Source organism: Tamandua tetradactyla, chromosome 1 (genome assembly GCF_023851605.1).
Source record: "Tamandua tetradactyla isolate mTamTet1 chromosome 1, mTamTet1.pri, whole genome shotgun sequence".
Lineage (NCBI taxonomy): Eukaryota > Metazoa > Chordata > Mammalia > Pilosa > Myrmecophagidae > Tamandua > Tamandua tetradactyla.
In genome coordinates, this window is record NC_135327.1 from 177,719,621 (window position 1) to 177,735,739 (window position 16,119).

Here is a 16,119-nt window from a genome sequence, read left to right on the forward strand (position 1 = left end):
GCTACCCTCCCTACTGACCTCCCAGTGATCAAAAAGCAACAAGCAATCAAACCACATAACCCCGGTTTTTGGAAGGCAAGGTCCTTACTGCCCACCCTGGCAACAGCAAAACACACCCGGAATGCAGGCTGTGGTCCCCTCACTGCCTGCCACATGTGCTTGGGGAATGGGGGGGGGGGGTTCATAGCCTTGCATAGACAGTGAAATTCACTGAAATTTGCCAAAATTCACCAGCCCCTTCATCCAGCTCTTCCCTAGATGTTCCAATTGATGCCAGAGTTCTGAAATAGTTGAGTCATATAACTTTTCCCAGCTCAATAGTTGTTTGGTAAAGGGGCTCACTCCTGGAGTTTCTTAGTCTGCTATGTTCTCACATCCTTGATAAATATTTGATACCATATGAATGGAACTTAACTTTTATTATATTTTTTATTAAGTATTGCTGGTGTAAGAAAGTGCTTATTGAATGTATAGGAGAGTCTTATATTTGGCTCTCTATTAAATTCTAACAATTTGTTATGCTATTAGTTTTTCTAGGTTGACAAAAGTAAGCATACCATCTATAAATAATGACAACTTTAACTTGCTCCTAAGTAACTTTATCTGAAATTAATATAGCAACTCTTGATTTTTTAAATCAATGTTGGCCAGGTATTTTTCACTATGTTTGAAGTAAGTTTCTTGTAGATAGCACGTAGTTGGGTATGATTTTTATCTGCTCTACCACTCTAGGGTTTTTTGTTGTTGTTGTTAACATTTTCTATTGTGAGGTATAACCCATATACAAAAAAAGCAATAAATTTTAAAGTACATTTTAACAAGTAGTTATAGAACAGATTTCAACTTTTGATATGGGTTACATTTCCATAATTTCATGTTTTTCCTTCTAGCTGCTCCAAGACACTGGAGACAAAATAGAAATAACAATATAGTGTTCCATTTGTAACAATAGGTTCCTGAGGCTCTGTTTGTTTTCATTTGTTTTCAGTGTGTGTTCTGTCTTTTATTCAGAATGGGTAAAATTTGATGATCTTTCTTTAAGTTCACTGACTCTAACCTCTGTTATGTCTACTCTACTATTAATCCATCCAGTAAGCTTTTTTTATTTCAGTTATTGTATGTTAGTGTTCTATAATTTCCGTGTTCTGTTTTTTCACAAATTCTAATTTTGGTTGAATTTTTTCTCTATTTTTGAATTTATTTCAGGGAAATTCATAATTGCATATGGAAGAATATTTATGATAGATGCTTTAAATTCTAGATTTTATCCAGGTAGAATCCATGTGAGGTCTGGAGAAACTACAGAATTGAAGAGTATTAGTAAGGGTAACTTAAAGGATAAAGAAGAGACAGAAAACAGATCTGGCAAATAAAAACTAAATGAAAAGATGGTTAAATTAATAATTGCCTTTACAGTAATAACTTTGAATGTTAATGGGTAAATTTCCCAGTCAAAAGACACAATTGGTAGAATGGATTTAAAAATACAGTCCAACTATATGCTGTTTACAAGACAGTCAGGTTATCAGGAGATAGAAATAGGGTAAGATATTGGGTAATTGGAGCTGAAGGGATACAGACTGTGCAACAGGACTGGATACAAAAACTCAGAAATGGACAGCACAATACTACCTAACCATAATATAATTATGTTAAAACACTGAATGAAGCTGCATGTGAGAATGATAGAGGGAGGAGGGCTGGGGACATAAATGAAATCAGAAAGAAAGATAGATGTTAAAGATTGAGATGGTATAATCTAGGAATGCCTAGAGTGTATAATAATAGTGACTAAATGTACAAATTTTTAAAATGTTTTTGCATGAGGAAGAACAAAGGAATGTCATTATTGCAGGGTGCTGAAAATAGATGGTAATTAATATTTTAAACTCTCACCTTATGTGTGAGACTAAAGCAAAAAATGTTTATTTGTTACAAAATTTATATTTTGACTAGTGCATTTCCTAATATAACTTATGTAGATAGTTTGATTGAATGCCATAAGTACTTGGAGTCTCAGGTAGGACATGAGATTTTGTTGGTTTGTCCAGAGTGATGCCCTGATGAATTCCAGAGTGATTCGATCAGGGAGTGGAAAAGTATTTGCAAAGCCCCCTTTGGGGAATGGTGAGAACAGGGAGAAATTCAACTTCTCCAAGTTGAATTCTTGATATTCTCACAAGCAGTGTGGACAACCAAAGCTATAGGCTGAGCCCCAGGCTTGGGGTTTGTTCATATGGAACTTAACCCCACAAAGGATAGGTCAAGTCTACTTAAAATCTAGGCCTAAGAGTCACCCCCACAGAGCCTCTTTTGTTGCTCAGATGTGGCCTCTCTCTCCAGCCAACATGCCGAGCAGTCTCACCACCCTCCCCCTCTCTGCGTGGGACATGACTCCCAAGGGTGTGGACCTTCCTGGCAACATGGGACAGAGATCCTGGAATGAGCTGAGACTCAGCATCAAGCGATTGAGAAAAACCCTAGAATGAGCTGAGAATTAACATCAAGGGATTGAGAGAACCTTCTCTACCAAAAGGGGGAAGAGTGAAATGAGACTAAGTGTCAATGGCTGAGAGATTCCAGAGTCGAGAGGCTATCCTGGAGATTATTCTTATGTATTAAGTAGATATCGCCTTGTTATTCAAGATGTAGTGGAGAGGCTGGAGGGAACTGTCTGAAAATGTAGAGCTGTGTTCCAGTAGCCATGTTTCTTGATGATGATTGAACAATGATATAGCTTTCACAATGTGACTCTGTGATTGTGAAAACCATGTGTCTGATGCTCCTTTTAGCTACTGTATCAACAGAAGAGTAGAACATATGGAATAAAAATAAATAATAGGGGGAACAAATGTTAAAATAAATTTAGTTTGAAATGCTAGTGATCAGTGAAAGCGAGGGGTAAGGGGTATGGTATGTATAATATTTTTTTTCTTTTATCATTTTATTTCTTTTTCTGTTGTCTTTTTATTTCTTTTTCTAAATCGATGCAAATGTTCTAAGAGATGATGAATATGCAACTATGTGATGATATTAAGAATTACTGATTATATATGTAGAATGGAATGATATGTTAATATTTTTGTTTGTTGTTAATTTTTATTAATTAATTTTAAATTAATAAATAAAAAAAGACAGTCATGTTAGACTTAAAGCTGCAATTAGATTGAAAGTGTAAAGATGGAAAAAGATATTCCACACAAGTAGTAACAAAAAAAGTTGGGGTAGCTGTACTAATATCAGGCAAAATAGACTTTAAATGCAAAAAATGTTTCTTCATATAAAGAAAGACTATATATTTATAAGAGGAGAAATTCACTAAGAAGTTATAACTATCATAAATATTTATTCTCCTAATCAAGGGGCCCCTAAGTACATGAGGCAAACACTGGCAAACTGCAGGGAGTAATGGATGACTCTACTATAATAGTGAGAGATTTCAATATACCACTGTCTCCAATAGATAGAACATAAAAAAAAAAGACCAATAAAGAAACAGAAAACCTAAATAATGGTAAATGGACTAGATCTAGTGGACATATATAGAATATTGTACCCCAAAACAGCAGAATATACATTCTACTCAATGCTCATCGAACATTCTTCAGGATAGACCATGTGCTGGGGCACAAAACAAATTCTAATAAATTTAAAAGCACTTTCTCTGATCATAATGTAAGAAAGCTGAAAATCAATAATAGCCAGAAAACTGAAAAATTCACAAATATATGGAGGTTAAACAACATGCTCTTAATCAGTCAGTGGGTCAAAGAAGAAATTGCAAGAGAAATCAGTAAATATCTTGAAATGAATTCAAATGAGTATATACCATATCAAACTTAGGGATGCAGTAAAGACTGCTGAGAAGGACATTTATAGCGCTCAATGCCTACATTTAGACATTTCTTAGAAGAAAGAGCTAAAACCAATGAACTAATTGAATAACAGGAGAAACTAGAAAAAGAACAGCAAGCAGAAGGAAGGAATTAACAAAGATTGGAGCAGAAATTAATGAAATGAGGAAAAATAGAATCAATAAAACCAAAAGTTGGTCCTTTGTACTATAAATTGACAAGCCCTTAACTAGCCTGATAAAGGCAGAAAGAGAGAAGCTGCTAATAAAATCAGAAATGAAAGGGGTGACGTTAACATAGGCCCCAAAGATATTGAAAAGATCATAAATAGTTACTATGAACAACTGCATGCCAATAAGCTAGACAATTTAGATGAAATGGACAAATTCCTAGAAACACACAAATGATCTCTACTGACTCAAAAAGAAATAGTAGACTTAAACAGACAAATCTCAAGTAAAAAGATTGAATCAGTCATCAAAATCTTCCCAACAAAGAAAAGCCACGGACAATAGCTTCTCTGCTGGGTTTTATTGAACAATTCAAGGATAAGTAAAACCAATCCTGATCAAACTCTTCTGAAAAATTGAAGATTAGGGGACAGCAGAATAACTATAAGGCCAATATCACCCTAATACCAAAACCAGATAAAGATACTACAGGAAAAGAAAATTATAATTTCTCTTATGAATATAGATGCAAAAATCCTCAACAAAATACTAGAAAATTGAATCCAACAGCACATTAAAATCCACACGTGACCAAGTGCATTTTAATCCACTTAGTATACAAGGGTGGTTCAACCCAAGAAAATCAATTAATGTAATATACCACATTAACAAATCAAAAAGGAAAAACCACATGATCATCTCTATTGACACAGAAAAGGCATTTGACAAAATTAAGCATTCTTTCATTATAAGAACACTTAGAGAAAGTAGGACTCAAAGAAGGCTTCCTCAACATGATAAAGGGCATATATGAAAATCTACAGCTAAAACCATACTCAATGGTAGAGACTGAAATCTTTCTCTGTAACATGACAAGGATGCCTACTGTCACCACTATTATTCAACACTATTCTAGCTAAAGTAATTTGGCTAGAGAAAGGAATAAAAGACATCCAAATTGGAAAGGAAGAAGTAAAAATGTCACTATTTGTAGATGGAATAATCCTATATTTAGAATCCTAAAAAATGACAACAAAGCTACTTGAACTAATAAATGAGTTTAGCAAAAGAGCAGGATACAAAATCAACAAGCAAAAATAAATGGTATTTCTATACACTAGTAATGAGCTATCTAAAGTAATCACACACACAAAAATTCCATTTATAATAGCAACTAAAAGAATCAAATGTCTAGGAATAAACTTAACCAATGATGTAAAGGACTTATACACAGACAACTACAAAATATTGCTAAATGAAATCAAAGAATATCTGAATAAATGGAAAGACATTTCATGTTCATGGATTGGAAGGCTAAATGTCATTAAGATGTCAATTCTACCTAAAATTGATCTACAGATTCAATGCAATATCAATCAAAATTCTAACACACCACTTTGCAAAAATGGAAAAGTTGATTATCAATTTTATTTGGAAGGGTAAGGAGCCTTGAATAGCTAAAAACTTCTTGAAAACAAGGAATGAAGTGATGATATCACACTTCCTGACTTTAAAGTATCTTATAAAGCCACAGTAGCCAAACAGCATGGTACTGGCATATTGATCAATGGAATTGAATTGAGAGGTCAGAAATATACCCTCAAATCTATGGTCATTTCATCTTTGACAAGGCTTCCAAGCCCACTCAACTGGGACAGAGCAGTCTCTTCAACAAATGGTGTTGGGAAAACTGGATATCCATAATCAAAAAAATGGAAGAGGACTCCTAACTCACACCCTATATAAAAATTAACCAAATACCTAAATATAAGAACCCTTACCATAAAACTCCTAGAAGAAAATGTAGAGAAATATCTCCAAGATCTATTGATAGCAGTAGTTTCTTAGACTTTATACCCAAAGCACAAATAAGGAAGACAAAAATAGATAAATGAGAGCTCCTCAAAAGCAAATACTTCAGTGATTCAAAAGACTTCTCAAAATGATGAAAAGCCAACCAACACAATGGTCACCAATATTTGGAAACCACATATCTGATAAGGGTTTGAAATCCAAAATATATAAAGAAATCCTACAATGCAACAATAAAAAGACAAACAACCCTATTTTAAAAATGAGCAAAAGACTGGATACATGCTAAGAGTATATTAAACAGATAATCAAAAGTATTGGCACAGTCCCTTGAGAGATGGGAGAAGAAATATGCAACTATTAAACTTTGCTATCTGGAAATCCCCTGATACTGTGTCAAACTTTAGAGACACCCAAATCAATAGGCAATGCCCTCGATCCTGAGGCTTACTCTTGTGAAGCTTATGTAAATAGCAGAGAGGCTTAGTCTGCTTATAGATATGCCTAAGAGTTACTTCTGGAGGACTTCTTTTGTTGCTCAGATGTGGCCTCAGTCTCTCTAAGCCCAACTCTGCAAGTGAAATCTTTGCCCTGCCCTCTACATGGAACATGACATCCAGGGGTAAAAGTCTCCCTGGCGATGTAGGAGATGATTCCCAGGAATGAATCCAGCCCTGGCAACTGGAATCAACAATTCCATGCTGACCAAAAGGGGGAAAAGAAGTGTAACTAATAAAGTATCAGTGGCAGAGAGAGTTCAGATAGAGTCAAGAGGCTACTCTGGAGGTTGTTCTTACAAAAACTTCAGTTAGACCTTGCTACTTATCATAACCTGCCAAACCCCAATCAGGACCATTCCAGCCAATCCTAAAGAACACCTAGGGCAATATATAAGATTCCACAAGAGTTCCATGCACTAGTGTAACTTTCCAGAAACTTACAACCTCCAGATGGGCACCTGAACCAGATAAGTCCTGAAGCCTAGAGGGTCCAGCCTCTCCAGAACATCAGATAGTTCCATTTCCCTACCCCATATTAGTGACAGACCCTTCCAACATTAAAAAATTAGAATGATCATAGCCCAAACATCCCTAAAGAAACAGATAGAAAGATCAAAGTGATGGTGGAGTTATACAGAGAAGATAGGATTTAACAAATGAATATGAATGCTGAATCATTAACTTGATATCTCTTTTAGTTTCCAGTAACTTAGAGCAGCTATAAATAAAAACCTAAAATTGTAGAAGTGTAACCCATGTCAAGTTCTGAAATAGGTTCTGCAAATAATTGTGCTGTGCTTTGAAATTTATTACTTTTTTTGTATATATGTTATTTTTCACAAAAAAGAAAGAAAAAAGTCAATTGTGGTGCTAAAAAAATATTTATGCTTTCTAGCCTCCTATATTCTGTAGCAGCTAGAAGGAAAAATCTGAGAGGATCATATGGTAGCCATGACAAAGTCTGGGATTTGTCCTGTAACTACTTGTTGAAGGGTACATAGAAAACTATTGTTTTTCATTTCTTTTCTTTGTATATACATTATACTATATGACAAAAATGTTTTAAAAATGGGCAAAAGACATGAAAAGGCATTTTTCCAAAGAGTAAATACAGATGGCTAAAAAGCACATGAAAATTAGCTTCACCAGCTTTTAGGAAAATGCAAATCAAAACCACAATGAGAAAAATAAAAATAAGGAAATAAACAAAAGTAAACCCAAAGAAAGAAAAAATATGTATGAAAAAAGAAGAAAAACTACACTGAGATATCTTCTCACACCTATTAGAAAGCCTGCTATTAAACAAACAGGAAACTAAAGAGTTGGAGAAGATGTGGAAAAATTGGAATTTCTTAATCACTGCTTGGGAGAACGTTAAATGGTACAGTTACTGTGGAGGATGGTTTGGCAGTTCCTCAGGAAGCTATGTATAGAGTTGCCATACGACCAGACAATCCCACTACTTGGTATATATCCAGAAGATCTGAAACCAGAGACATGAACAGACATTTGCGCACCAAAGCTCATAGCAGCTTTATCACAATTGCCAAGAGATATAAACAACCCAAGTATCCATCAACAGATGAATAAACAAAATATGTTACATACATAAGATAGAATATTATTCACCAGTAAGAAGTAATGAAGCCCTAAAGCACATGACAACATGGATAAACCTTGAGGACATTATGTTAAGTGAAATAAGACACAATAAGATAAATATGGTATGATCTTATTGATATGAACTAATTATAATATTTAAACTAATAGAGATAAATTATAGAATATAAATTAGCAGAATATAGAACGAGGCCAAAGAATGGGTAGTGGTTGCTTAATATATTCAGAATGTTTAACTATGTTGAACTTCAATGTTTAGAAAGGGACAGAAGTAGTGGTAGCATGCTATTGTGAGAATAATTAACTGCTGAATGCTGTGTGAAGGTGGTGGAAAAGGGATGTTTAGAGTCATGATTTCACCAGAAGGAAAGTTGGAGGTTAAAACATGGGTATGCATAGTACATTGAATATTGTGGTGGACAATGTCCATTATTGACTGTACAAAAATTTAAAAATTATTCCATGAATTAGAAAAAACATGTATGACACTATTACAAGGAGTTAATAATAGAAGGGGTTATGGGGAAAATGTACCTATTGCACACTATGGACTATTTTAATAATATTTTAATATTCTTTCATCAACTGTAACAAATGTACTACACCAATACTATGGATCAATAATAGGGGGGAATAGGGAGTATGGGAGAATTTGAGTTTTATTTTTTATTTTTACTTCTTTTCTGGAGTAATGGAAATGTTCTAAAATTGATCATGGGGTTGTATGCACATCTATGTGATAATACTGTGAGCTAGTAATTGTATACTTCAAATGGTTTTTATGTTGTGTGGATATACTTTAATAAGATTGCATTAAAAAATAATAAAATAAAGGGGGAGGAATAATGTAGCTTAAAATTTTAAATGTCCAATAGAGTGAAAAATCTGTATCACAGAGAAAAAAAATTATAAAAATATGATTACATCTTTCTCTCACATATTATTTATTTAATTTATTCTACTATTAATTACTATTAATTGCCACTGTTAACTAGTCCTATTGTTGTTTTGTTTAAATAATAGCATATACGAACAGAAAAGTAAATAATACAGGAAAACATATTTCAAATACTTATTTTAAAATAACACATGTATATATAATTTTAATATATTATTTTTTGTCTGTTATGAATGCATACCAGATTAGCTCTCTAAAGTCAGTCACCTGTAAATCTAGGTGTCTTTCATAGACATTAATATACATATATTCAGTTCTGAGTTGACCATTATTATAGAAGAAGATAAGTCCAATAAGTTGGACATTAAATGTGTGAGTGAAATAATTATCAAGAAAGTAAAAATTAAATGTTGTTTATTTTAAAAGCTAGTTTCAGAAATTTTGTTATTTCTTTTCCCTCTTTTTTAGTGAAAATATCTGGACCAGTCCCTCCTTGGCATCTAAAAAATTTGAGGTAAGAGAGCTACAACTTGATTTCTTCTCCCTGCCTACTTCACTCCTTTTCCTTTGTTTTATAAGATTTTGACTCTGAGTGAAAGAAACAGGTAAAACTCACTTTTCAATACAATTGCTAATCCAATGTCTCCTTGTCAACATAGTGTCTGTGATGAAACCAGCTTTATACAGAGGAGTGCCCATGTGATGAATTTTGAATGGCACTGAGAAGATTTCTATGTCCTCAAACCATGACCAATAAATGCTTTAACATGCATAGTTAGAAATTTATTTCCATATGTTTATCATTGCATTATTTCAGCATCTCATTTAAAAGGAAATGCTTCTGGGATAAGATCATTATTTTTTAGCAATGGGAACATTGTCACATGGGAATAAACTAGTGCCTGAAAACTGGATAGGAGAGGGAAGTCAGAGAGGCATCAGAGATAAATGTTGTAGTTTTTTTTGTCCCTATCTCCCTTGGCAAGTTTCCCTGTCCTTCGGAGTAAGCATATGAACAACCATCTGGACAATGGAATAGTTAGCCACAGATAATTATTTGAGATTTGACTGAATTTGCTCAGCAAAAGGAACACTGTATGCCTTTTCTACCTTCCTATGCCTCTCTTCCATGAACTCGGTTTCCATTAAATAAAATAAGATGTAGACTCTCCTGCCCCAGAAATCTAGACAATTATGTGAGGCATCCTTGGGCATACCTGTACTTTGATCTAGAAGAGATTAATTTTTTAATAGATTATTTATTATATGCTATGGGATGAAATCAAATGATAAATCAAAACAAGGTATGGTAATAAAAAAAAGTACTACAGTTAGAAGTTGTGAATCCTAGACTTGTCCCTGCAAGTCTCTGTGATCTTGAACAAATACAACATGACTTAACATTGCTCTTGCATGGGTCATTTATGTCTGATATTGAAATCATAACACCCAATTTCTTCCAGCTCCGAAAGTTTGATTCAGAGTCTTAACAAAGAACAACAAAGACATTTTTTAGAAAACTGTGAAAGGCCAATCAAGGAAACGATTCAGCTTAAAAGAACTGATATGTGTGGAACCACGTCCAAAATGAAATCCTTGATGTATCCTGTGAGTAAACAAACATTCAGATGGCCTGAGAAAACAAAGATACCAACAAAAGGTTATTCTTTCATTTTTAAACCAAATTATATAAGTACCAAGATAGAACCAATAAGATATCACTTATTGTTTGGGATTCATTAAGTTGTCATTAATAATTATACTAAACCTGTATTATGAGAACTGCTTTTGTAAACAGAAGGAATTGACAGTCATTTTATTCCAGACTTTGAAAAATACTTATTTAATCTCTATGTGAGTTGAGTTTAAAAGAAAATTATTTCAGCTTAATACCAGCCTTGAACAAAAAACTCATTTACTTGTCTTATTCCCAATATTTCCCTGTTATTTTCATTCCTCATCCTTGCCAACACCCCCCAAAGGAAAAAAAAAAGCCATATCACCACCATATCCTCATAGCGTCTGCTTTCTGAACATGGAATTTTCAGGGGAAAAAATGACATATTACTTCATTACTCTTTGGAGTGGCCCTAAACTAATTCAGGATTATTGGAGTTCTTGGCTTCTGTTGTAGTCTGTGTCTGTACTCAAGTGCTTCTACGGAAAGCCAGAAAAGATCGACCCAACCCTGATGGTCATTTAAATTAGTTTAAATTAGAGCAGGGAAAGCTTAAGTCAAATTCACCTGCCCATGAATGTCATGCACTACACTCGCTTAGGTTCTCAGTTTTATGTGGCTGTGACAAACCAATGGACCATTTCCTGAAGGTTTAAATTTTTACCCAGGACAGATTGCTTTTGGTGTTAGAGAACTTTAATTTTAGACACATCTCTGACTATTCTCAGTATTAAAACTTTTTAGTATTTTATTAGCCATTTGAATGTCTTCTTTCGTAGCTTGTCACCTGGTATTTTCCATTTTTCTATTAAAGTCTCAGTCTTAACTTGTAATTATGCTTCACATGTTAAGTTTATTAATACATTCTGTGATAAATTTTGCATATATTTCCTCAGAAAATATTAATATTTAATATTTTATTTAGTATGTTTTATATGTAAGATTTCAATCATCTTTATTTATATCGATCCTTTCTTTTGTGTTTTTTTTATTGCTCCAGTGCTTAGAAGATTTTATCCCATCACCAGATCATGTAAATATTCACCTATTTGACTTTTTAAAAATGTGTAGCAGCGGGCATGCAACAGTGGGTCAGTGGCAGAGTTCTCGCCTGCCATGCCAGAGACCCGGGTTCAATTCCCGGCTCTGCTGGTCCCTTGCTTCTGGCTTTGTTGCTCTCAGCCTCTGTTTCCTGTGGGGGTTCCTTACTTGGCTTCTCCAGGACTGGATTTATCTCTTGGCTTCCCTTGGCTCTCTTCAGGTTCTGGCTTGCTTAAAATCTCCTGGCGACTTCTGCTGGGTTCCAAGTATCTCCAAACATCCAATTCTCTGTTCTTTAAGTGTTGCGTCAGCTCTGCTCTCTCTGTTGGCTCTCAAGCTTCTATCCAAAACTCTCTTTTAAAGGATTCCAGTAAACCAATCAAGACCTACCTGGAATGGGTCACCATTTAACCAAAGGTCATGCCCACAATTAGGCACACCACATCTCTGTGGAGATAATCTCATCAAAATTTTCTGCCTTACAATATTGAATTAGGATTAAAAGAAATGGTGCCCCACAAGATTGAATCAATTAAAACTTGGCTTTTCTGGGGTACATAATACTTTCAAACCATCACATTCTACCCTCTGGTCCCCAAAAAAGACATGTTTTTTCCACATACAAAATACATTCACTCCATCACAATATCACAAAAGCCTTAAACCATTTCAATAACAATACAAATACCATACAAAGTCCAAACCAGTACAAAATCTCATCAAAGTCTGTTACAGTCATGGTCTGTTCTAAGGCACAAATTTTCTTCTGGCTCTGGACCTGTAAAACTCAGAACAAATTATCTGCTTCCAATATACAAAGATGAGACAGTCATAGGATACATGTTTCCATTGCCATAGGGAGAAATTAAAGGGAAAGGAGGGGGTACCAGACCCAAACATTTCCAAAAATCTGCAGAGCAAACCATTAGATTTCAAATTCTGAGATTCATTTATCCCTGATGCCTTAAAAAGTGGCAGTCCCACCCTTTCCAGGGGCCTACACAGTGACTTTGCCCTCTCTCCAAATGCTGGATTGTGTTACAATACTGGGGTTTGTTGTGGGGGAGGGGTAGATCTTTTTCTCAACTCCACCCTCTCCATACATCAGGGCAGCACCCAGGATCTCTGGAGCACACGCTCAACCCCTCCAGAACAATGGGTTGGCAGCCAGGCTCTCCTTAATCCCTGGTTTATGCACTCCACCCTCTCTGACACCTGAGGTGGCACAACTCTTCCTGAACAATGAAATGCAAGGCCCCTCTCTGCTTCTGGATCAAACTTACCCCTTCCATGTGCATGGGTGGATCCTCTCTCCTGACCCTAGTTTTCCTGGTTTTAGAACTTAGCTTCCATGGTTTTGCCTAGGAAGTAATTTTTCCTTCAAACTGTCTCTTTTCTGTCCGTTTTAGTCCAGACTGGCAGTGATTCCACTTATACAGATCCCACAAATTTCTCGGTTTTCTATTCAGTATCCAGGGATCATGACCATCATTAATAGGATTTGCCACAAGTCCTTTCTGGATAACTCAATCTCCAATCCTGACTTTTTCTGAAATGGCTGGCTGCTTCCATGTTTGCTTAAAACCTCATGTGTGGCCCTATTCACTGCAGTCTCACTTTCTTGAAGCTCAGAATTTTCCATACCATCAATTTCTGTTTTCTTTGTACCCAGGAGTTCAGTTCTCAACTTACCTCTTTCCTGTTGCATTTTACTATAAACATTGATTTTGCATATCAGTGGTCTATTCTTTTATCAATTCCTCACTGCTCTGAGTTAGGATATATTTGTGGAACTTTTCTAGGAATCCTTTGCTTTCTAACAGACAATCCATTTTTTTCTCAGGTAGGAATTTTTTAAATAAACCCATTGTAGTTTTTTTATACAATTCATCTGCACTGCGTTTAACAGAAAGTCCTTCAATTATCTGGCATATGGAAGCCCACAATCCCTACTGTTGTCTGATGGTAGACAGTTTCATCTTTTTCATATTCCATCTTAGTGGGAAACCGATAGAGTAATAATTGGATATGCACAGTTTTAATACCTCATGCTGGAAGTTGGAGTCTGAACACGTGTAAATGAACAGAGCTAGGCAAATTGATAACCTACCTTAACCCAATTATTCTGAATTTAAGGACTATAGTATACATTCCAGTTTTTGTGATCTCATCCATATCTCTTGCTCTTGAATTCTACATTTTTTTCACTTCTTGTGAAAAAATTTCCTTCACTTCAACCACTTTTTTACCAATGTCTTCAAATTTTTTTGCCTTTCTATCCTTCCACTATACATATACTGAACAGCTCGAATTCTGATGAATCCAACTATCCTTCTCTTTCCCCTCCTAGACTACAGAGCCCTGCTGGAGAAAAATTACATTACCAATTAATGATGCTATGAATTCTTATGCTTCGGTGTCAGCTGCATCTTTGACATTGCCAATAAATAAATAGACGATAGACAAGGATAGCTAGATAGATATATAAAATATATCTGTATGCATGTATGTACATATGTATGTTTATTTTCTTGATCATTCCCCAATCTCCTCCATTCCCCAAAGTAGCTATGCTAAACCATTGTCTTCTCAAGATCCCTCGCTAGATACCTCCCCTTTACTCACAGTAGATAGCCTGCTTATTTCACAGAGGAAATAGAGGCTATCAGGCAGCAACTTCCTCAGCTTTCTTCTCTCATTCCTGTCACTTATTAATCTAACTCATCTCAATCAGCCTTCCTTCCTGTTTCAGAGAATAAATATCCCTCGGTTTAAGATTAAGCTTTCCAGTGATGCTCCAAATGTCATGCCTATCAATTTGCTTAGTGACATAATTGTAATTATCCTATTTTTTCACAGTCTTCAGAAAATAGTCTGCATTCATTACTTCCACTTCCTCACCTATATACATCTCAGATTACTGCAGTCTGGATTCTGTTCTCGCCATATCAATGAATTGGTTCTTTCCAATTTCAGCAGTCCTGATTGTACTTGACTGTCTCTAATGTTGATTATACCCAGAGCCTTTAAACTCTCTCTCTTGATTCATTGAGCTAGTCAGTAAATATATCTGTGGCACTTCTCTCTTCTTATTTTACTCCCGTTTCTCTGGCCATTCATGTTTGGCTTCCTGCATGGACTCCTTTTCCTCCACCTAAGTTTTAAGTGATCCTTTGGTCTCTCCTTTTCACACCATATACTTTACTTCTGAGCACTCACCTATACGCATAGCTTCAATCAGCAACAAATGACTATCATATTTTTTACCTTCAATCTGGGCCTCTCTTCTGAATTCCATGCTAATCTGCCTGCTGAATATCTCTATTTGTCTCCCCCCACAGATACTTCTAACTAATTCAACTTGCCCACTGTTTCATGGCTCCATCAATAATCTTACCATCCAATTATCTAAGTAATAAATCCAACATTTATCCACATCTTCTATATCTCTGTTTCTGGTATCAAATAACAAGAAACTTTATTCTACTCCCTAAAGATTCTCTTGAATCTTCTTCTCTTTTTCATACTACTACTGCTTTAGTTAAGATGCCCACCATTTATCCCTTGATTTACTACATTTATTTCCTAAACTGTCTCCTTGCCTCAAATCCCACTTTTCTTCCATCTGTCCTCCTGGCTGCAAGTCTGATATTTCAGAAATGTTGATCTGATTATGTTCCTTGGATAAAATTAGATCTGATTACTTCCCTGCACAAAATCCTATTGGCCCCTTAACTCTTCAATTCAAAAAACATTTATTAATATCTACCAGTTATAAATGATTCCTGCCTCACAGACTCTATTGACAGTGCTATTATTGCAAAGAAGCCCTCAGGTTTGAACCACTTCTTCACATTTACCTGAATTTTAGTCATGCAAAACCATACTCATGATTCAGTCCTACAACCTAGATTACTACCCTGCCTTTTTACTTGGCTGACTTGAATTCATTCATCAACACTCAGCTTAATAATGCAAGTCTCACCTCTAGGAGGCTTTTAATCCCCAATAACCTTTACCTCCTTCTATAAATATGATTCTAAGTTCCTCTTCTGCAGTCCTATAGTTTAAGTACCTGGGCTTATCTCTACAGAAATATATTTCAACTGATGGTTTTGTCTCTCTAATCCTGACCCGCATATTGAAGGCAAGGATTATGTTTTTCATATCTCTTTACTGGACCAAACATAGTGCCAGATGCAGAATAAGCATTCAATGAATGTTTGTCTAATGGCTTAGAAGTAGCTTCTCAAAAGACTACAATATAAATTTATTATACCTGCCAGCTTTGCCAGACATTGTAATTATACCTATTCACTTTCTTTCAGCTCTAGCTTAATTCAGTGAATGTTTTAACCATCTGTTTACTTTCCTTTTAAGAACAAACAATTCCTTTTTAAAAAAAACAAACATTGTTGTGGAAATTTTCACACATAAAGGCAGAAGGAATAAAATAATGAATCCACTGTTACCTATCATCCAGCCTTAATGATTACCATTCTTATTTCATCTATATTCTCACCACTTTTTTCTAGAGTATTTCAAA

The 16,119-nt window shown here is 35.2% G+C and overlaps 1 protein-coding gene and 1 long non-coding RNA gene across 24 annotated transcripts in view; one reads left to right on the forward strand and one right to left on the reverse strand.

Annotated features, from left to right (window-relative positions):
• The window catches only part of AGBL3 (AGBL carboxypeptidase 3), a 235,941-nt gene that overhangs the window by 188,600 nt on the left and 31,222 nt on the right, over positions 1-16,119 (forward strand). For 17 of the 18 annotated variants that reach the window (XM_077138632.1, XM_077138557.1, XM_077138649.1 and 14 more), the window contains 2 exons: positions 9,323-9,368; positions 10,318-10,514. In XM_077138632.1, coding sequence (XP_076994747.1) covers positions 9,323-9,368; positions 10,318-10,514 — 243 coding nt within the window. The remainder of the gene's footprint in view (positions 1-9,322; positions 9,369-10,317; positions 10,515-16,119) is intronic. The other variant, XM_077139038.1, reaches the window with a different exon arrangement.
• Positions 1-16,119, reverse strand: part of LOC143666278 (uncharacterized) — a 139,248-nt gene that overhangs the window by 89,432 nt on the left and 33,697 nt on the right. The window lies entirely within an intron of this gene.